Below are 23,099 nucleotides of genomic sequence, written 5' to 3' on the forward strand. Positions count from 1 at the left end.
GCTAACTTAATATTTATGTGTAAATTCGTGCAGGGTGCCAGAAAATTCGACTTACCTATCTTTACACCAAGTGTCTGGAGGTGGAGACAAAGCATGACATGGCTTTTCATCGGTTGATATTCGATGAAAGAAAAACTCACATATCTGTTACACCAAAATTTGCGTTTCTTGAAGTTAATTTTACGCTTAGTCATTTTATTTAAGTATAAAAAGCAATAGATGTTAGCTTACTACAAAAACAGCCGATAATTACACTACTTTAAACGAAAACTAGTTTCAGAAACAAAGGACTGATTTGTTTATTGGTAATTCCAACTTCTGAGACGTAGCAGTAGGCACAAAGAAAAGCAATTCACAGCATTCTAGACTGTGTAGTTCCCAAGATATGAGTGCTGGACTGTGGCAGTATATGCACAGCGAAATTTGACAGTCACACGTCAACATTCCATATATTATTTGAAGGTCTCACAGTTGTCTGATTTTAATGTATTATATACCAAAAGGTTCAGGAAAGTCCAAAGTACATTATGGAGTAGAAAATAGAAAATGTCAAATTTCAACGAATTCCACTTACAATGTTCCCTACAAAAGAAACAAGATCGAGCAATGGATAACGTCTCTTTAAGTAAAATTACTAGGGATGGCCAATTAATCATGAAAGTAGGATCCCACGGACATATTAATAAATGAAGTAAAAAAAAATGGTTGAAATGGCTCTGGGCACTATGGGACTTAACAACTCTGGTCCTCAGTCCCCTAAAACTTAGAACTACTTAATCCTAACTAACCTAAGGACATCACACACATCCATGCCTGAGGCAGGATTCGAACCTGCGACCGTAGCGGTCACGCGGTTCCAGACTGAAGCGCCAAGAACCGCACGGCCACTCTGGCCGGCAAATGAAGTCATCAAACTACAAGAAAATACTACTGGACACTAAAAAGATTTATTTTATTGCCAGAAGACACCAAAAAGATGATGTATCTACTGATCATGGAAACATTTATCAAATGGACATTAGATTGCAAACATGAACTATAGCCTTGCACAGGTTGGAAGATACATAAAATGACAGTACAAAACTACATCGTGAATTTGGTCAGTGAATGTGGAAAAAGATAATGATTTAAAGAAAGATCACCGGATGTGTTAGATGACGATCAGTTTGGCTTTCTGAAAGTTAAAGACACAAGAGAAGCGGTTCTGATGTTGTGGTTGACAATGAAAGCAAGACTAAAGAGAAACCAGTACACGTTCATATGGTCTGTCAACCTGGAAAAAGCGTTCGACAGTGTGAAATGGTGCAAGATGTTCGCAATTCTGAGAAAAATAGGGGTAAGTTGTAGGGAAAGAGGGAAAGAGGGGTAATATAGAATATGTACAAGAGCTAAGGAGGAACGGACTGCTACGGTCGCAGGTTCGAATCCTGCCTCAGGCATGGATGTGTGTGATGTCGTTAGGTTAGTTAGGTTTAAGTAGTTCTAAGTTCTAGGGGACTGTTGTCCACAGATGTTAAGTCCCATAGTGCTCAGAGCCATTAGCTGAGGAGGAACAATAAGAATTGAAGACCAAGATCGAAGTACCCAGATTAAAAAGGATGTAAGACTGGGATGTAGTCTTTCACCGCTATAGTTCAATCTATACATCAAAACAGCAATGACGGAAATAAAAGTTGAAAAGTGGAATTAAAATTCGAGATGAAAAGATATCAGTGATAAGATTGGCTTATAATATTGGTGAAAGTGAACGTGCTGCATGGAAAGAACAGTCCAGTGAGCACATTATACGGATTAAGACGAAGGTAATGAGAAGTAGCTAAAATGAGAACAGCAAGAAACTTAACAATAGGACTGGTTATCACGAAGTAGAAGAAGTTAAGGAATTCTGCTACTCAGGCAGCAAATTAACACATGACGGCCGGAGCAAGGGGGAAATAGGAAGCAGACTAGTACTGGAAAAAAGGGCATTCCTGGCCGAGAGAAGTCTACTATTACCAAATATCTGTGAATGTACGTTTGGAGCATAGTATTACGTGATAGTGAAACATGGACGTGGGAAAACCGGAACAGAAGCGAAACGAAACTTTGAAGTGTGGTGCTACAAAAGAATGTTGAAAATTATTGATAAGATATACAACGATGAAGTTCTGCGCAGAATCGGCGAGTACAGGAAGCCATGGGAAACACCAACAAGAAGAAGGGACAGCGTAATGGTACATCTGTTGGGACATCATTGAATAAGTTCGGTGATACTAGAGGGAAGTGCAGGGGGTAAAAATTGTAGAGGAAGATAGAGATTGGAAGAGATCCAGCAAGTAATGGGGACTTACGTTGGAAGTTATACTCTGACATGGAAAGATTGCCACTGGAAAGGAATTTGTGGCAGGCCCTATCAAATCAATCAGAAAACTAAAAAAAAAAAAAAAACCTGGAAAGGCATGAAAGAACATTACTACTCTGGCCTAAGCGCATGACGGATATAACGAGCGTGTTGTTAACATTAAAGCAGTAAAACGAAACTGTGATGCAAATTAATTGACTCCACGCACGTCTCACTTCGGTGGTTGCAACGACGGCTCATGATTATTACTCTTCAGCTGTGCGAGTGTAGAAGACGGCTGCAGTAGTGGCCGAAAATTCTACGTTCGGTTCGGCCTCTGTAGTCTTCTCTAAGTTGGAGACATGTCCCTCTGCAGCTCTCTGCAACGACCAAGTATCTTCCACAGCTGCCTCGAAACAATTGTGCTCTATACGGAATTACTGAAACAAGCGTGTTCTAACTTTAGGTGGTGCTGCTAGCATCCAAATGTCACCGACCAGCTGCCACCGAACTGGGCTGGTTAGCATAAATATTACTGTCCAGAGCCTGCTCGCAAGCAACAACTAATCAACTCTCAAGCCACACAGTGACTGTCATTATAAAGTGTGCAAGTCCCTGCTCTAACATCTGACCAGCCATCTAATAGTTTCAGTGAGCACCAGGAAATATTTATGCACGTGAGTCATTAACAATTATACTGAGTAGAGCAGGATCTTAATGTTCATTCTCACAGACATGTTCATTATTACACAGAAAAATTACTAACTGGCAGTAAACAATTATATTGCCAACTAATTTTGTCTCCTTGGCCTCTTGAAACTGATAAACTGAATATCTTGGCTGCTTGGCCTTTAAACTGCTGATTATTAATGACATAATGTTAAGGTATTACAAATATGTGTAGGTTCTAGAGATGGGGGATCCGCTCCTGAACTGATTCATAGAGTTGAATCTTTCAAAGCAGTGAACAATCAGTGATTCAGAAAACAAGAACGGTAGTTCCAAACGTTTCCCACGGCAGAGAGAGAGAGAGAGAGAGAGAGAGAGAGAGAGAGACGGAGCATATCAGCGGCGCCTCTGCTGGTCAGAGCACAGTGCACGCCACACAACACAGCCGGCGCCGGCCTCTGCCCTGCTTCTACCTTGGCTGCCTGCATTGTGCAGTGCCCGATTGGATTTTGTGTTTCACATATGCCGTGCCGTCTCTGTGTGTCCTCTGCCGCGTGCAGTGTCTGGCGCAGCTTAACTTAGCATCGCACTCTGTTGGCGATCGTTTCAGTCGCACGTCCTGCCCTCTGGGCAGTTGATGCAAGCAACAGGACAGAGAGCCTCCTAGCGGAGAACATAAAAACTACTTGCAACAACCTGCTCGCAAGAGAACGGACGATTTGTCTCGGAGTGGGTGACTGGTGGCCGTTCACCGCTCCCCTCACCCTCGGAACTCGCCCGTTCAACGCTCACCCCACCATTCTTGACTCTAGCTAGAGCATTGAGCAAAGCAACTCAGGTGTCACTCTGGTCTCTGTGGTCTTAGCTCACGCAGTAATATAGCTTGCGGCTCGACCTACTCGACTCAGCGCCTCTGCATCAGAGTTCGTCTCCACTGGATATTGTTCTTTGTAGTAATACCGCTATGTATATTACAATATTATGTTATGTATACATCATTTGTTTTTATTTTATTTTTATTTGTTTAAACTGATCAGATTAGGTTCCTGACGACTCCTCTTACTATAGGATTTTTATTATGGACACTCGAATTTACGCTTTAATTACGAGCGAACCGATAAACGTAACGCAAAATGTGATACACCAATATTTTCCTTGTTTTATTCTGCGTAAGGCTATATGCAGCACTTTAGTCTTACAGTCAAATTTATGTTTTTTTCTTATTCTGGTACGGATTTTGCGTTTTTAGGGTTTTTCGGAAGGAAACGTTCACTTTAAAAATATATGGCTTGCGACGTATTTGTACGAGGTTAATGAAATTTTAATACATTATAGCCAAATATATTTTTAATGTAAATCTCAAGTTACAACATTTTCCGATCACCCAAAAAGCCACGATAGTGCAAAATAAATCAATAATCAAAAATTTTGTCATATCGTGGAAATTTCAATAAAAAATACAAAATTCTTACTCATTATTTGTGTTACTTCAAAATAGGATCAAATAAGATCAAAATACAGGTATAGTACTGGAATAAACCAAGTTTAAAGGGCAATGTGCCTTCCATTTATTTTCTATTGTGAATGAGTGGTGAGTCATGAAAAAGAGCTAGTTCATTTCAGGGAGTGAACAGTTCTGATCTGATCTCTGAAAAGAACAGTTTTGCCCATCTCTAGTAGGTTCCATGCGGATGTGTGGATGTCCACCAGGCTCGAACTCTTGCGAGAATAAGCGAAATGCCATGACTAAAGTGGTTAATGGGCAAGGGGCACCACATTCGTAATGTATGGGTAAGTTGAGAATTTGGATCTGACGGGAAGCGTACTAGGGTAGACCATGCAGTCGCGCTGGCTGCTATGCCCGGATGGCACAATGGTCAGTGCATCTGCCTAGTAAACAGGAGACCTGGGTTCGAAATGCAGTCTGGCCCAAGCTTTCAACTTTGCCCATTGATTTAAATCAATGCCCGCTGGCGGCCAATGTCTGTAGTCCCTTTTTGTGCAGTTACAATTGTTCAACAGTGGCATGGAATCCAAAGCAGAAGAAGTATCTGTGAGATTCTTCAGAGTAATACGCGAAAGAACGCCCTCTCCTTTTAGCTGTAGTTTGTGCAGGATACCCAGCGACAAAAAAAAAAAAATGAAAGAAAAAAAAGCGCAGGACATTCTCATTTTCAGTGAGGAATGTAGGAGAGATGCACCTAAGTATGGCATACATGGCTACTGTCAACGTATTTCAGAACTGTGGAACATATTTTACGCTGACCTGGAATTCGTAAACAGAGGTCTTGCGAAACTGAGCTCCCTCTGTTCGTAGACAGCAGAAGGAGCTGCTGAGGACTTATGACACGTGCGGAGACTGGCAGTTCATCCTGAACATTATACAAATTACTCATCCGGCCCCTAGGGAGTCGTAAACAGTCTAGTTACGGGGAAACTTCTTGGTTAAAAATTGGTTCAAATGGCTCTGAGCACTATGGGACTTAACATCTATAGTCATCAGTCCCCTAGAACTTAGAACTACGTAAACCTAACTAACCTAAGGACAGCACACACATCCATGCCAGAGGCAGGATTCGAACCTGCGACCAGACTGAAGCGCTTAGAACCGCACGGCCACACAGGCCGGCGAATCTTCTTGAGAAGAAGCTAGGAGTCGTTGTTGACCACGAGACGAAATTGGGAGACATTGTTGGCCAAGAAAGGAAGCAGTGAGATATTGTTGATCATGCGAGAAACGACTTCGGAACACGAAGGGCGGCATGTGCATTAGCTCCGACCTACGCAACATAACACGTGCGATGGATTCTCTCTTGTCGTTTGATGTTAACAGTGAACATCTGCATTTCAGATTTCCCAACTAGTTAAATATACACGAAACAGGTCCATGCTTGAGGTCATCAGATTTGTTACTTCCTCCCCTGTATGAATCTGTGACGGGATCTTATATTGTTTCTTCTTTTACATCGCGTACCTTCACGCAGTCGGTATGTTAATTTCCAGATGCGGTAATATTAGTTCGTCAGGTGCCCTTCGTGTTGCTACCCCTTTCCACACAGGGACAGTTCCCCAACTGTCTACGCCTAGTTTTATATAGCCGGCCGAAGTGGCCGTGCGGTTAGAGGCGCTGCAGTCTGGAACCGCAAGGCCGCTACGGTCGCAGGTTCGAATCCTGCCTCGGGCATGGATGTTTGTGATGTCCTTAGGTTAGTTAGGTTTAACTAGTTCTAGGTTCTAGGGGACTAATGACCTCAGAAGTTGAGTCCCATAGTGCTCAAAGCCTAGTTTTATCCCATGTGAAAATGAGGAAACCTTATCTAAAGGTTTGATTATCGTGTAACTGAGGTGACGCGGGTACCAGCCCGGTATTCACCTAGTCGTATGTGGGAGACCGCTTAAAAATCACATCCAGGTTGGCCGTCACACTGGCACTTGTCGTTAACCTGCCGAGCTGATTCGTGATGGGGCCGGCGCCCCTCCCCACATCTCGGAAGCGGCGTGCTAACGCGCGCGACTTTGCGGGTGGTTCTGATTGAATCGTATATTAATCAACAAATTTGGTACTTATCGTAAGGACTGAAGGAAACCAGCACCGAGGCCTCTCCACGTGTGTGTGAAAAATGGACAATGTTCAGGTTTACGAGTTGTGACGATTGTAAGTTGTCGCTATAAGAAGTAAGCTCTTTATCGCAGTAATGAACTAAATAATACGAAATGGTGATCAGTTTTGGCTTATCTCAAAGTACTGGGACTATCGTTCCCTGTTATCTAGCGTTTTCATCAAAAATATCCTTACACCGCTATAAAAGCGGACTAGATGTCTCGAAAGGAGGACCCACCAGTATAAAAGTAGGCGGGGACTGTTCAGTTGGCAGTAGAGAAGCAGTAAGAGCAGAGTGGATAGGTCAGCATAGCTCAATGACTCCGAACGTGGAGTAGTCACTGGATGTCCCCTGAGTAACAACTCCATCAGCGAAAATTCGACCGTTCTAAAGATGGTGATGTCAATGTGAAGTGGAAACGCGAAGTAACGACTGTAGCTGAGCCAGGACCAGAGATACCTAATGTACTATCAGGCGGGGACCGTCGACCATGATGGAGGTTCGTGAAACCGAAGTGCTACCAGCAGTCTGGCTAGCGCCCCGACTGAGTTTGGGGAGTTAAACAGGACTGTGGTACAGCAGGCGATCAGCTAGTCGTAAGCCATGTCATTTCCGTAGTCACTGTTACGGCGACACTTGAGGTGATGCAAAGAGCGACGCCACAGAACGTAGGAAGAGTGGAAACGAATGATGGGGAGCGACGATTCACGCTATGCCCTGTGGTAGTTGGATAGAAGTGTTTGGGGTAAGCAAACGTTTGGAGAAGCTTCCCTGCCATCGTGTGGAGTAGCAAAAATGAATTACAGAGAAAATGGTGTTACGTGGTGGGTTTGTTTTTCTTGGCAAGGGTGTGGTCCGCTGACTGCGCTTCAGAAAACGAAAGGAGTCTACTGGGGCACACTTGTATGTGGCACTCGAATATGATAATAACATTAATGCAAACTAAAATGAAACTAGTATATTATAAACGATGTAAGTCTCTGATAGGCTTTATAAAGCGGATCGCTGACTGTGCTCGACTGCAGACCCCAAGATACTGTTTCTGGTCTAAGATTGTAGTGTTGGAGTAAGAGAGCGTTTGGGAAGGATTGACGCACAGTGATAGGTAGCTGTCTGTGAGCGAAAGAGGACGGAGTAGGCAGTTTTGTGGTGTGCTCTGTGAAGCCACCAAGTATTGGAATAATACAGGAATTACGAGAACATGGAAGCAGAAGTCTTCACGCAAACAAGATAAAGAAGTTAAATAATTATGACTTTCGTCTTGCCAGCGTGTTAGTATAGATGAGTTGGCTGATAATTTGTAATTGTTGAGTAACCCCAGAATGGGCTTATACTGATTTGATGAAAAGGTTAATTAGATATATCGCTTTTGTAATGCTTCTAAGATTTGTTAACACAGGTATATGTAGTTAAATCATTTGTATTTATCCTTGTTCGGTAAGGTTAGATAATACTTGCTGTGTAAATCTCATTGTTTGTGGATCAATTGATAAATACACTCCTGGAAATGGAAAAAAGAACACATTGACACCGGTGTGTCAGACCCACCACACTTGCTCCGGACACTGCGAGAGGGCTGTACAAGCAATGATCACACGCACGGCACAGCGGACACACCAGGAACCGCGGTGTTGGCCGTCGAATGGCGCTAGCTGCGCAGCATTTGTGCACCGCCGCCGTCAGTGTCAGCCAGTTTGCCGTGGCATACGGAGCTCCATCGCAGTCTTTAACTCTGGTAGCATGCCGCGACAGCGTGGACGTGAACAGTATGTGCAGTTGACGGACTTTGAGCGAGGGCGTATAGTGGGCATGCGGGAGGCTGGGTGGACGTACCGCCGAATTGCTCAACACGTGGGGCGTGAAGTCTCCACAGTACATTGATGTTGTCGCCACTGGTCGGCGGAAGGTGCACGTGCCCGTCGACCTGGGACCGGACCGCAGCGACGCACGGATGCACGCCAAGACCGTAGGATCCTACGCAGTGCCGTAGGGGACCGCACCGCCACTTCCCAGCAAATTAGGGACACTGTTGCTCCTGGGGTATCGGCGAGGACCATTCGCAACAGTCTCCATGAAGCTGGGCTACGGTCCCGCACACCGTTAGGCCGTCTTCCGCTCACGCCCCAACATCGTGCAGCCCGCCTCCAGTGGTGTCGCGACAGGCGTGAATGGAGGGACGAATGGAGACGTGTCGTCTTCAGCGATGAGAGTCGCTTCTGCCTTGGTGCCAATGATGGTCGTATGCGTGTTTGGCGCCGTGCAGGTGAGCGCCACAATCAGGACTGCATACGACCGAGGCACACAGGGCCAACACCCGGCATCATGGTGTGGGGAGCTATCTCCTACACTGGCCGTACACCACTGGTGATCGTCGAGGGGACACTGAATAGTGCACGGTACATCCAAACCGTCATCGAACCCATCGTTCTACCATTCCTAGACCGGCAAGGGAACTTGCTGTTCCAACAGGACAATGCACGTCCGCATGTATCCCGTGCCACCCAACGTGCTCTAGAAGGTGTAAGTCAACTACCCTGGCCAGCAAGATCTCCGGATCTGTCCCCCATTGAGCATGTTTGGGACTGGATGAAGCGTCGTCTCACGCGGTATGCACGCCCAGCACGAACGCTGGTCCAACTGAGGCGCCAGGTGGAAATGGCATGGCAAGCCGTTCCACAGGACTACATCCAGCATCTCTACGATCGTCTCCATGGGAGAATAGCAGCCTGCATTGCTGCGAAAGGTGGATATACACTGTACTAGTGCCGACATTGTGCATGCTCTGTTGCCTGTGTCTATGTGCCTGTGGTCCTGTCAGTGTGATCATGTGATGTATCTGACCCCAGGAATGTGTCAATAAAGTTTCCCCTTCCTGGGACAATGAATTCACGGTGTTCTTATTTCAATTTCCAGGAGTGTATCATGTAATTTCCTCAGCAATGTTATTTCAATTTTCAGATGTTTTCACAGGCCTAACTTAAGTTGGAATTAAAGAAAAAAAAGAAGTATCAGTGTTAGTAATTCACCACAAATTCGCCACAATCAGTGACACATCCCTGTCCAGGTCGTACGTTTTACGAAGGCGTTGGATTTTTCTTAAATGTTTTCAATGTTTTCATTTATCAGCCAAAAGAATTTCATGTACATTCCAAAGTATTAAGGTCAGCATTGAACACCGATGAGCCTGTAGCTAGCATACTATATATAATGAGAGACCAAAATATATCTTTTTCCACCGTTGTTGCTTTAGAGGTAAGACAAATTAATTTATTTGTTATGTGCACAGGAACCAACGTCCTCAGTTTTGAATAGGGCCAGAGGATTCAGTGTCTAAGGGGGCTGAATGTATTTTGCAGTGACTGTATTTCGTTATTGGTACTGGGAGTTGCATTGCCCAACCAGTTCGTATAAAGTTTCTGCTAACAATAACACCGAATAAGCAGACCACAATTTTACAACATGCTACACGATACCTCCAGTTTGTATCCAGTCCTCAGTCACGAATTCATTCAATTTACTACAAAAAAGAAGATTTTTAAAGAATGTTAGAGTTTCATTCAATGTACCACAAAGCAGACCACGTAAGACAACTTAATTTATTTGTTTCCAGAATGAGATTTTCACTCTGCAGCGGAGTGTGCGCTGATATGAAACTTCCTATCAGATTAAAACTGTGTGCCGGACCGATTTCCACAGGCATTCGCTGATGTATCTTGAAGAAAGATATTTAAAGAAGATTTTAGAAGCGAAAGGAGAGAAACACATTTAACTGCATTTTGTACCGTGTACACTGTCTTAAAGCGGCACCTGTGACGCAGTAATGTGAGGACAATAGCGTTTATCAAATAGGTTGCCCTCCCCAAGGTGCTGACCTGAAATCAATGGAACACCTTTGAAACGGGTTACAACGTCATCTTCGATCCATACCACATCATCCAAAGTCGCTACGGTTCTCTGGTTTCGGTTCTTGACAAAGAATCTGTTGCCGTCCCACCACAGACATTTTGACACCTCACTGAAAGTGTCCCCAACAAAGTAGCGAGAGTGGACAAACTCCTTATTTATGTCCACTAATAGCTGTTCGGACACTTTTGATTAGATAGTTCATTAACTGAGAGGTCAGCGTGTACATGTGTAGGTGCATGCGAGTTTCGGATAGGGAGATGGAAGGTTTGTGAATGGATGTAAGTTTCTGTGTATCTGGCAGTATGTAATCTCAAATACTTCCAGCAACCTTATTTCTTCCTCTGTGATCTTCCCTGAGAAGATACCAAGGAAAAACCGAGTTTGTCACTGAACCATTCCTAACAAGTTCAAATTTTCGTTATGCTTTTGTTCTGCAAAAATTTAAGTGAAGCGAATAGAAAACTTAGTCCAAAAAGTATTTTTTTTAAATTGTTTTAAATGTTCACAGTCCAAATGAAATGCGAGCCTGGCACTACTTTCAAAGAAGACTGCAACATCTGCGTCTGTGGTTCGGACGGCATCACAGCAGCCTGCACACTTAAAGAGTGTTCCGGTCGCAGGCGTCGCGGTAAGTGCCAGTTTGCAGCTGCATTATTACAAGCGACATCACAATTTTCAAACCTGTTCAGCCAAGAGTCCTGTTATGAGATCAGAGTTGCTCCCGACGACATTCCAAACTACGTATACAAGACTGTCAGTTTACTGGCCCCGTGTCGTAATAATGATATACGCAGATCAATCACTAAGGACAGAAATCTAAAGTTTGTAAAGGGAGTTTATCTTACACTGCACGCGACGTTTAAGAAGGTGTTTTTCGAAATTCCATCCTTAAGGGAGTGAAATAGGGGGTAAAAGATTTTTCGAAAATATGTCACTATTAAGAGAATTTTGAAGCTAGACCTCCGAAAATTTATTATTTGATTTCTCAATCAAAAACAAAAAAGTGTTTCAGCATTTTTGAAATTCAATCGCTGAGGGGTAAAATATAAACGAAAACTTTAGTGAAAATAATTGTAAACTGGTATTTGACTTCTCGGTTAGAAATAAAAAAAAATATGTTTCCCCTTTTTTGGCACTTTAACGCCTGAGATATTTAAATAGGGGATGAAAATATTAAGATATTCCGCTTTATTAAAATTTTTTGAAACTAAATCTATGTAAACTCGTATTTCTCGGTTAGATCTAAATAAATATATGTTAGGGGATGAAAATTACTGTCGAATATCACCATGAGAACGCGAAAGGTATGGTAAGAAAAATTTCGGACTCACGCTACCACAGTCGCTTTTTGGTCAGACATACATTCTTGAAAAGACCATGCTTCTGTGACCTTCAGTAGCGTGAAAAGCTTAGAAGTCGTTGTGGTTTGTGAATATCATAAAACTTAAATTAGAGGCAACAAAAAAAATCAGTGCAGAACATAAAAGGAAAGTAACGAGAGGCCCCGTGAACTGTGCACACAAAGCCACGTTTTATATGCGTAAATAAACAGACGAATAACAGAAAAGACAAAGTGTAATTAAGAAAACCCATAATCAACCACACGATTGTTTTAAACATATTGTCATGCTGGAAGTAGCATGCCCTTGCCTAGTTCTGACACTGGAACTGACCTAATCGGGCTCTCACAGGGGAATTGTAGTTTAACATGTTCTCCAACCAACGTTGCAGACTGACTGTTCCTCCTATTGACAATTGTTACCAGAGGTGAAAGAAGCGACAAGCGACATAAAAAATAGTATGACCGACCATTGATAAAACCCTGGATCTTTGGATCCATAGTCTTGCGTTTAGCCACACACTGACGATATAAAAGCGAAAATTCTAAGAGCAACCGGTGGATGTGGTGTTGATGTGTTATACTCATTATACAACAGAGTATCATCGACATCTCGAGAGAGTCTTAATGACTTGGCAACTATGACAGTATTCATGCACGCCCCCCCCCCCCCTAACTCTAGAGACCAGGAGCTACAAATTGCTCAGACAAACACACCACTGACTATTATGAAATGTTAGTCGAATCCTAGCACACATTTTGGGAAATTGTACATACTGTTTTCGGTCTCGCAGAAAGAAACGGAGATCCTGAAGGGAAAGAACTAGAGGGACTGTCCAGAAAACCAAACTAATTATACAAAAACATACCTGCTAAATACTTCCTGTTGTGTTATTTTCAGACTGTTGTTTCCTGATGAGAATCCGTCAAATTGCACGAGGTAACACAACTGCATATTCTTACTAGTTTTTTAACTAAAAAATGGCTCTGAGCACTATGGGACTTAACATCTGTGGTCATCAGTCCCCTAGAACTTAGAACTACTTAAACCTAACTAACCTAAGGACATCACACACATCCATGCCCCAGGCAGGATTCGAACCTGCGACCGTAGCAGTCGCGCGGTTCCGGACTGCGCGACTAGAACCGCTAGACCACCGCGGCCGGCAGTTTTTTAACTATGCAACCTTTGTTTGTGTTCATCTTATAACCTCTTTTCAAGACACTACCCATTCCATTCAGGTGTTGTTCTGAGTCCTGTTACTCCTGTTACTGAATTACAAAGTCATGGGCAAGCCTAAAAGTTTTGAGTTGTTCTTACTAAACTTTAATTCCCGTTCTAAATTTTCTTTCGTTTCCTTTACTACTTGCTCAATGTACATATTGGATAACATGGGGTATAGGCTGCAACTAGCTTCACTCCCTTCTCAATTACGGAACGATTTGAAGTGGAATGATCATATAAAATTAATTGTTGGTAAGGCGGGTACTAGGTTGAGATTCATTGGAAGAGTCCTTAGAAAATGTAGTCCATCAACAAAGGAGGTGCCTTACAAAACACTTGTTCGACCTATACTTGAGTATTGCTCATCAGTGTGGGATCCGTACCAGATAGGGTTGACGGAGGAGATAGAGAAGATCCAAAGAAGAGCGGCGCGTTTCGTCACAGGGTTACTTGGTAAGCGTGATAGCGTTACGGAGATGTTTAGCAAACTCAAGTGGCAGACTCTGCAAGAGAGGCGCTCTGCATCGTGGTGTAGCTTGCTGTCCAGGTTTCGAGAGGGTGCGTTTCTGGATGAGGTATCGAATATATTGCTTCCCCCTACTTATACCCCCCGAGGAGATCACGAATGTAAAATTAGAGAGATTCGAGCTCGCACGGAGGCTTTCCGACAGTCGTTCTTCCCGCAAACCACACGGGACTGGAACAGAAAAGGGAGGTCATGACAGTGGCACGTAAGGTGCCCTCCGCCACACACCGTTGGGTGGCTTGCGGAGTATGAATGTAGATGTAGATGTAGATGTATTGTAGTGGATAACCTTTCACTCCTTGTATTTGATCCGTCATTCCTTAAGAACTTGAAAGAGTGTATTCTAGTAAACACTATCAAGAGATTCTCGTAAATATACGCTCCTGGAAATTGAAATAAGAACACCGTGAATTCATTGTCCCAGGAAGGGGAAACTTTATTGACACATTCCTGGGGTCAGATACATCACATGATCACACTGACAGAACCACAGGCACATAGACACAGGCAACAGAGCATGCACAATGTCGGCACTAGTACAGTGTATATCCACCTTTCGCAGCAATGCAGGCTGCTATTCTCCCATGGAGACGATCGTAGAGATGCTGGATGTAGTCCTGTGGAACGGCTTGCCATGCCATTTCCACATGGCGCCTCAGTTGGACCAGCGTTCGTGCTGGACGTGCAGACCGCGTGAGACGACGCTTCATCCAGTCCCAAACATGCTCAATGGGGGACAGATCCGGAGATCTTGCTGGCCAGGGTAGTTGACTTACACCTTCTAGAACACGTTGGGTGGCACGGGATACGTGCGGACGTGCATTGTCCTGTTGGAACAGCAAGTTCCCTTGCCGGTCTAGGAATGGTAGAACGATGGGTTCGATGACGGTTTGGATGTACCGTGCACTATTCAGTGTCCCCTCGACGATCACCAGTGGTGTACGGCCAGTGTAGGAGATCGCTCCCCACACCATGATGGCGGGTGTTGGCCCTGTGTGCCTCGATCGTATGCAGTCCTGATTGTGGCGCTCACCTGCACGGCGCCAAACACGCGTACGACCATCATTGGCACCAAGGCAGAAGCGACTCTCATCGCTGAAGACGACACGTCTCCATTCGTCCCTCCATTCACGCCTGTCGCGACACCACTAGAGGCGGGCTGCACGATGTTGGGGCGTGAGCGGAAGACGGCCTAACGGTGTGCGGGGCCGTAGCCCAGCTTCATGGAGACGGTTGCGAATGGTCCTCGCCGATACCCCAGGAGCAACAGTGTCCCTAATTTGCTGGGAAGTGGCGGTGCGGTCCCCTACGGCACTGCGTAGGATCCTACGGTCTTGGCGTGCATCCGTGCGTCGCTGCGGACCAGTCCCAGGTCGACGGGCACGTGCAAGTTCCGCCGACCACTGGCGACAACATCGATGTACTGTGGAGACCTCACGCCCCACTTGTTGAGCAATTCGGCGGTACGTCCACCCGGCCTCCCGCATGCCCACTATACGCCCTCGCTCAAAGTCCGTCAACTGCACATACGGTTCACGTCCACGCTGTCGCGGCATGCTACCAGTGTTAAAGACTGCGATGGAGCTCCGTATGCCACGGCAAACGGGCTGACACTGACGGCGGCGGTGCACAAATGCTGCGCAGCTAGCGCCATTCGACGGCCAACACCGCGGTTCCTGGTGTGTCCGCTGTGCCGTGCGTGTGATCATTGCTTGTACAGCCCTCTCGCAGTGTCCGGAGCAAGTATGGTGGGTCTGACACACTTGTGTCAATGTGTTCTTTTTCCCATTTCCAGGAGTGTACATCCGCACAGGGTAGCCGCTCGGTGTGAGGCGCCTAGCCACGGTTCGCACGGCTCCACCCATCGGAGGTTCGAATCCTCCCTCAGGCATGGGTGTGTGTGTTATCCTCAGAGTAAGTTAGTTGAAGTTAGACTAAGTAGTGCGTAAGCCTACTGACTGATGACCTCGGAAGCTTGGTCCCACAGGAACTTACCACAAATTTTTAATTTTCTTCCCTAAATATACAGCTGATATAAACTTAGGCGTGTCTTTCTTAATTCTTTCTATTAAGGAAAGTCGGAAGCTGTTGTTCCTCCGGTACAATTCCTCCGGAATCTAAACTGACTGCTTCAGGCTTCTGATAGTTCAAATGGCTCTGAGCACTATGGGACTTAACTTCTAAGGTCATCAGTCCCCTAGAACTTAGAACTACTTAAACCAAACTAACCTAAGGACATCACACACATCCATGCCCGAGGCAGGATTCGAACCTGCGACCGTAGCGGTCGCGCTGTTCCAGACTATGGCGCCTAGAACCGCTCGGCCACCCCGGCCGGCGCTTCTAATAGTTCTTTCACTTTTTCGTGATCAGTTCGTGACAATTATGGCTTGGCAGTACTCATACCTATCAGCGATTGCGTTCTTATAAAACAGATACGCCCCGGGAAGGAATTAACCAAGTGGGACGGAAATCGGTTGATGTGTCGTACATGTACAGACAAACAAATGACCTCTGACCCATATGAAAGCAGTTATTCGGCTTGGCACTGATTGATGGAGTTGTTGGGTATCTTCCTTCAAGGATATGGTGCCAAATTCTGTTCAAATGGCGCGTGAGATCGCCAAAATACTGAGCTGGTTGGAGGGCTCTGCCCACAATGCTCCAAACGTTCTCAACTGGGGAGACACAGATCACATTTTGGACAGCACGAAGATAAGCAGTATAAGCTCTCGAGGGGGTGTAGAATATCGTATTTGACTGTCATCAGCGTTCAGTTCGAAGCAGAATCATTACTGAAGACAGTTCTACAAAACTCAAAGAGATTCAGGGCGAAGACGTGTCTGGAGACCGGCTAGTCAGCGGTAAGGTACCGATCTGTCTGTCGACCGACATACGGCCCGACAACCAGGGGTGGTGGTCCGGCGTGTCACTTATTGGCACAGCTGGACACCTTCGGTTGTCATCCGCGCCCTCCTTACAGCACAGTGGTACGCCGATGATATTCTATACCTCGTTCTCTTGCCCTTCATGGTAAGCCATCCTGGGCTTACATTTCAGCAAGAAATTGCCCGGCCACACACAGCGAGCGTTTCTACTGCTTTTCGTGCTTGCCAAAGTCTACCTTGGTCACAAGGTCGTTCACCTCTCCCCAGTTGACAGCGCTTGGAGTGTTATGGGCAGAGACCTCCAACCAACTCGGGCTTTAGACGATCTAGCGCTCCAATTGAACAGAATTTCTCACTACATCCCTCAGGGGGACATCCAGCAGTCCTATCAGTCAATGCTAAGCCGAATAACTGGTTGCATAGGGGCAGAGGTGGACAAAAGCGTTATTGACTTTCTCAATTTGTGAAGCTCTTTCTCTTCAATAAATCGTCAAATTTTTTCGAATTTGTAATCATTTGTTTATCTGTACACATTCATCATATCTACCGATATCCGTCCCATTTTGATAATTCCTTCGTCGTTCGTCTTTTTCCTTAGAGTGTATGTACAGGTAGTTATTACTGCCTGATTCGTGTATCTTGAATTTAGCTTTTGTGCTTTTCAGTCCAAAGACTGATTTGATGCACCTGTGCACTCTAGCCTATCATGTGCGAGCCCCTTCTACTCATAACCCATTGAACATGCCCACTGTATTAACCCCTTGGACTCCCACTATAATTTGTACGTCCAAAACTGAACTCCATTACCATACTGACGACTCCAGGCTGTGTCCAATCATCTGCTCCCTTCTTTTACTCAACTTGTGCCATATATTTATTTTTTCTCCAATTATCTTCGTTTTTTATTGGATCTACCTAGTTAATCTTCAGCACTCTTCTACAGCAACATGTTTTAAAAGATTCTGACCTCCTCTTGTCTTCTCGACTGAAGTGCTTTTTGTCCACGTTGCACTTCCATACCAGGCTATACTACAGACGAATATCTTCAAATAAGAGTTCCTAACACTTAAATTAATATTGGATGTTGACATATTCATCTTTTGCAGGTGTGCCACTCGACATTTTGCTAAATGGTTCAAATGGCTCTGAGCACTATGGGACTCAACATCTTAGGTCATAAGTCCCCTAGAACTTAGAACTACTTAAACCTTACTAACCTAAGGACATCACACACACCCATGCCCGAGGCAGGATTCGAACCTGCGACCGTAGCAGTCCCGCGGTTCCGGACTGCAGCGCCAGAACCGCTAGACCACCGCGGCCGGCCGACATTTTGCATCCTCTCTACTTGTCCCATTATCATTTATTATGCTATTTTCTCAAAAACTGACATATTCTTCAATGGCATCACCACAACAAGGAAGTTTCGTCAGATGGGGAAACAAAACTCAAAATGTAACGTAAAACGTAGCCTATCCGTCTGAAGAGGAAACTATCGGTTCGAAACATGTAACGGCGCTATTTAAGTAAACAAATAGCATTATAAAAAGTGGCGGGTTGCTGTGATCTTCTGTGTAAGAGTCAACGTGTAGGTTATTTTGCTACCCAAATAGCAAAACTCATCTACTGCTTTTAGTATCCCATTTGCTAATCTAATTCCCTCAGCATCGACTGATTCAATATGACGACATTCCATTACCCTTGTTTTACTTGATGTTCATCTTATAATCTCTTTTCAAGGCCCTATCCATTCCGTTCAACCGCTATTCAAAATACTTTGGAGTCTCTGAAAGATTTACGACGTCATCGGAAAATTTCAAAGCTTTAATTTCTTCTCCCTGGACTTTAACTACTTTTCCTAATTTCACTTCCATTTTCTTTAGAGTTTGCACAGTGTAAAGATCGCCTATCACCGGGGATAGGCTGCAACCCTATTTGTTACTTCTTAAATATAGATTAGCTTTCATGTTCTTCGACACATTAACTGCCGTCCGGTTTCTGTACAAGCTATGAACAACTGTTTGCTCCCTGTACCTTATCCCTGGTATCTTCGGAATATAATAGTGTATTCTGTTCAACATTATGAAAGGCTTCTCTTTCAAGTCCTTCCACTCTTGTAGCTGCAGTCTGGTTTCTAAACAAGTTGTAGATAAGTACGAATGAAGTACGAATGAATGCCCTCGCGTCGATATCCATTAATAAGATGTTCTCGGGTTTCAGGCTGCGCCAGGTACTTAACTGCACACGAGGTTTCGCCAGATATGTCGTCTATCATTGTGAAGTGGTTGACTGTCATGTGGGCGCCGCTTCCGTGCTTATATATTTGAAATAGCCGAGCGGCGTCGCTATGGGGAGTCCATTAGCATCAGTTGCAGGCAATCTCTTTATGGAGCATTTCGAGCACATCACCTTGGACACTGCTCCTGCAAAGCCTTGTTGTTTCTATCGCTACGTCGACGATACCTTCGCCGTACGACCTCATGGACATGAAATGCTGGAACAGTTCCGGGTACACGTCATCAGCATCCACGACAACATAACGATGTCGGCCGTAGTCCGCCGTAAACCGAACAGGAGTCTCGACCACAATGTTTACCGCAATCGCACCCACACGGAGCGGTATGTGCAAGCCACTGGCTACCACCATCCAGCACGGAAACGGTGCGTTCTGAGGACCTTGGTACGTCGAGCTGAAACCGTGTCAGAAGCCGAAAACCTGTCGAAAGAACTGCGCCACGCGCGTAAATTTTTCAGGGGAAACGGTTACAACAGACTAATTTCGGAAGCAGTTTCATCTAAGCCACGAAATCAGAAGGCCTCAGAAAAAGACCGTGTGTATGTAGGCAGTTTTATGTTGGTCGGATTGTCCTCATTGTAGAACAGCGCCACATGATACGCGAAAGGTGTTTCCGCTTACGCTACCCCGAAAAATCAGCTTTAGCGGAACATACATTGGAAAAAGGACACCGAATTGCATTCGACGAGACTTCTATTGTTAAACGCACCAACGGCTTCTGAGAGAGCGGAACAGACAAAGCGGTAGAGACTATAATATTGGACAATCACCTCAAAAAAGACGTTGGACTGCTGCTGAGTGCGGCCTGGGATGTTGTGATTGAGGTGAAACGGGCGTGGTTGTCTCGCCACCAAAGCGTTACCATATGCAGTAATGAACACCAGTGACGTCACTGGTGGCGTCACCCACACGACAATCAACCACTTGACAGTGGCAGAGGAGATCTCTGCCGAAAACTCGAGACCAGTTAACAACTTGACGCGACTGAAACCTTAGAATATTTTATTTAATTGTAGATAGACTTTCACTCCATATCTCTTATTGCTGTTACCCTAAAAATTGTCAAAAATTTTAGCAAATCTGCATATCCTATAAATATCTCTTACAAAGTAAGTGATTGGTTTAGTGTTTCCTTGTGTGCACCTATCTTCTTCCGGGAACCAAACTGATCTTTCCCGAGCTCGGCTTCTACCGATTTTTCTATTCTCTCTAAATAGCCCGCACCAGTATTTGGTAACCACTACTTATTAGGTCATAACTCTGAGGGAATACCGTCTACTCTAGGGGCCTTATTTCAATTTAGGTCCTTCAGACCAGTATCGAATTATTCTCTCAGAGTCGTATCTCTCTTCCCTTTCTCTGATATTGCCTTAAAGTTCGTTTTCCTTACAGAGCCCTTCTAGATATTTCTTCACTTTTCAGCCTTCCCTCGTTTACTTAGTGATGGTTTGCCATCTTAGCTCTTGATATTTATCCCTCTTCTCCAAAGTACCCTTCAATTTTCCTATAGGCTGACAATAGTAACGCCTGCTTTTACATTCTTGTATTCTTTGTTTAACCATTCCTGCTTTTCCTTCTTGCACTTCCTGTCAGCCTCATTTTTAGACTCTGCATTGCCTTTTTCCTGATTCATTTGATGCATTTTTTATATTTTCTACTTTCTCCAGTTAGATTAAGTATCTCGTGCATTATCCAGCGATTCCTACTGGGCTTTGTGTTATTGTTATTTGATCCTCTGCATCCTTCATTATCTCGTTTTCCAGGGCTATCCATTCATCTTTATATTGTGCTCCTCACCCCTGTTTCATTCCCAATTGTTCTCTTTGAAACGCTCAATACCCTTTGGTCCTTTCAGTTTATACAGATATCATCTCCGAAATGTTCTAGCTTTCTGCAAGTTCTGTAATTTTGACTGACAGTTGATAGCCAATAAACTATGGTCAGAGTCGACAATCTGCCACTGGATATATTTTTCTATTTAAAACGTGATTTTGGAACCTATTTGAAATCTTCCTGTGTCTCCAGATCTCTTTCACGTTTACTACATTCTTTCATGATTTTGAGTACTAGCGACGGTTAAATTATGCTACGTGCCCAATTCTACAAAGCGGCTTCCTCTTCCATTTTTTTCCCCCATCCACGTTATCCTACAATTTTTTGTTCTCTTCATTTTCCTGCTACCAAATTCCAATTCCCAATCATAATCAAATTTTCATGCCCACAACGATCTCAGAACTACTTCCTTCATTCTACTAATCATCTGCGGAACTATGTATAAACTTGAAACAATGTGGTGGGTGTGGACTTTATGTCTGTCTTGGCAATAATAAGCGGTCACAATGCTGTTCATAGAAAATCACTCGCAGTGCTTTTCTTTTCTTCTGTTGGCAGTCTTACCCTGTTTTAGTGAAATAGGTAAAAATTCCATATAAACACTGGTAAAATAAATTAGTGATGAAAGTTATGATGTACAAATCACATAGAAGAGTAACTATCATTTGCCTATTTCATCCGACATTGCGTTATCATGTCATCTTCATCATCAAGAGCAGCAGCTGTCTGGTACTCATAGATACGTAAAAGACCTGTCTACAATTTTCTGTGCATTGGTGTCTTCAATAAGACGACTCCTACATGTATTTGTGTAATTTTCCCACCGTCCGTGAGGCCACAGTCTCGATTGTCCTTGTATTTCGGGATCCAATGTAGAGTTTCCGTTGTCTGTCTCCCATCCATTCACCCGCCTAAGTGCATGTTATTCGGATTATGGTCATAATTACTTGTTGCATTCCACTCTGTTTCTTTATGCCTCTATGTGTTTTCTGCCTCTCATAGTAATTCCCAACATACTCGTATATTGTTCGACGAACCACTCTTAGTTTTTGAATGGTTTTCGTACGTGTATGCCAATTTGTTTCTTCGCTCATAGGTAGGACACCGCGCCTAGTACACGTCCACCGCGGCGCTCGGGGGCCACAGCACAGTTGCGACACCTGAGGATGGGCTTATGAGAGACCAAAACCGGTCGTAATAATAAAATAAATTTACAACTGAAGCGGTATTTTCAACCTCTCGCTTAAGAAATTAGTTACAATACTGAATTAACTACTGTTGTAAGTCTCTGTAAATGCTAGTTGAATATGTTGATGAAACTCAAAGATATTGCGGCAACTTAAAATGTGTGTGTGTGTGTTTATCTTCACGTGCATGCGTGTGTGCATGTATGTATACGTAGCATTATTAAATGTACGTTTTGTGTGCATTTTCAGTATTCTCATGTTCTCATCGTGGTGTTCGTTTGCAAATGAAATGACGTCGATGTTTTCTGTTGAATAACGCAGACGCGATACCACATGAGCTGTTTCTTTCTTTAAAGCTGCAACATAGCGTCAGACGCTGACGAATGGCAATCTTTGTTTTGCATGGGTTCACACTTGTCAAAATCTGCCGACACCTGTAGACCAGCGCTGGTGTAACAGCTACCAACGTTTTGTTACAGAGGTGTCCTGCAAGCCGAATTCAACGTTCAAGGACGACTGCAACATTTGTAAATGCAGCCCAGATGGCAAGAATGCTGCGTGCACGTTTATGTTGTGTCCGAAGCCATAGGTGAGTAACATACTGTAGTCATCTGTCCACATTTCTACAGCGGCATCTCAGAGTGTGCCGACGAGGTCCCAGCTAAACATGGCAATCCTAGGACAAGGCTAGTTATTTCTGTTGGGAGACTGTTTGAGACTTTGGTAACCGACCATCAAAGCTGGGCACAAGAAAGTTAATCCGTTAACCGCTAATTAACGAAGTTAAATTTTCAATTAACCGATTAATTTTTAAGTTAATCGTAAAGACTTCAATAACGGACTCTTTAACTTCTGTTGACTTATTTTCACTCCGTTAAATGTTGACTAGGTATCTACTATTTAAGACGTAAATGACGCCGTGGGGCCCACGAAAATCATGTTCTGACATGTTCGGGTTGTGTAGATGTGTGGCTACGCCGGCGTGCACGCGATTCGCGATTCGTGTAAACAATCAAGTGAGTAGAATATTCAGCTACACCTGGAAAGCAAAGGTCACAAGTCCACAAGATCTTAATGGTCCCCTGATCGATAGGATAGTAACGAAATAAGCAAGGGAAAACCGCTCAAGGATTAGAAATATAAAACCTTTCATCAGTAACAACTGTGTCCTGTACACTCTTACCATATATTAGGTATGTAACGACGCACAATTAATTAGTGTTACTCACTTACACGCGCTCTTTGACTTTGAGAAATCTTTCTATTGTAAGATTTACCATGCTACACATCAAAATGTTAAAGATTTTA

General features: G+C 44.2%; 1 protein-coding gene across 1 annotated transcript in view; it reads left to right on the forward strand.

Moving 5' to 3' along the window:
* Window positions 1-23,099, forward strand: part of LOC126101192 (serine protease inhibitor I/II-like) — a 42,069-nt gene that overhangs the window by 13,209 nt on the left and 5,761 nt on the right. Inside the window, exons 4-5 of the mRNA XM_049911888.1 lie at window positions 11,006-11,125; window positions 22,271-22,380. Of these exons, the coding sequence (XP_049767845.1) occupies window positions 11,006-11,125; window positions 22,271-22,380 (230 nt within the window). The remainder of the gene's footprint in view (window positions 1-11,005; window positions 11,126-22,270; window positions 22,381-23,099) is intronic.

Source organism: Schistocerca cancellata, chromosome 9 (assembly GCF_023864275.1).
Source record: "Schistocerca cancellata isolate TAMUIC-IGC-003103 chromosome 9, iqSchCanc2.1, whole genome shotgun sequence".
Classification (NCBI taxonomy): Eukaryota; Metazoa; Arthropoda; class Insecta; order Orthoptera; family Acrididae; genus Schistocerca; species Schistocerca cancellata.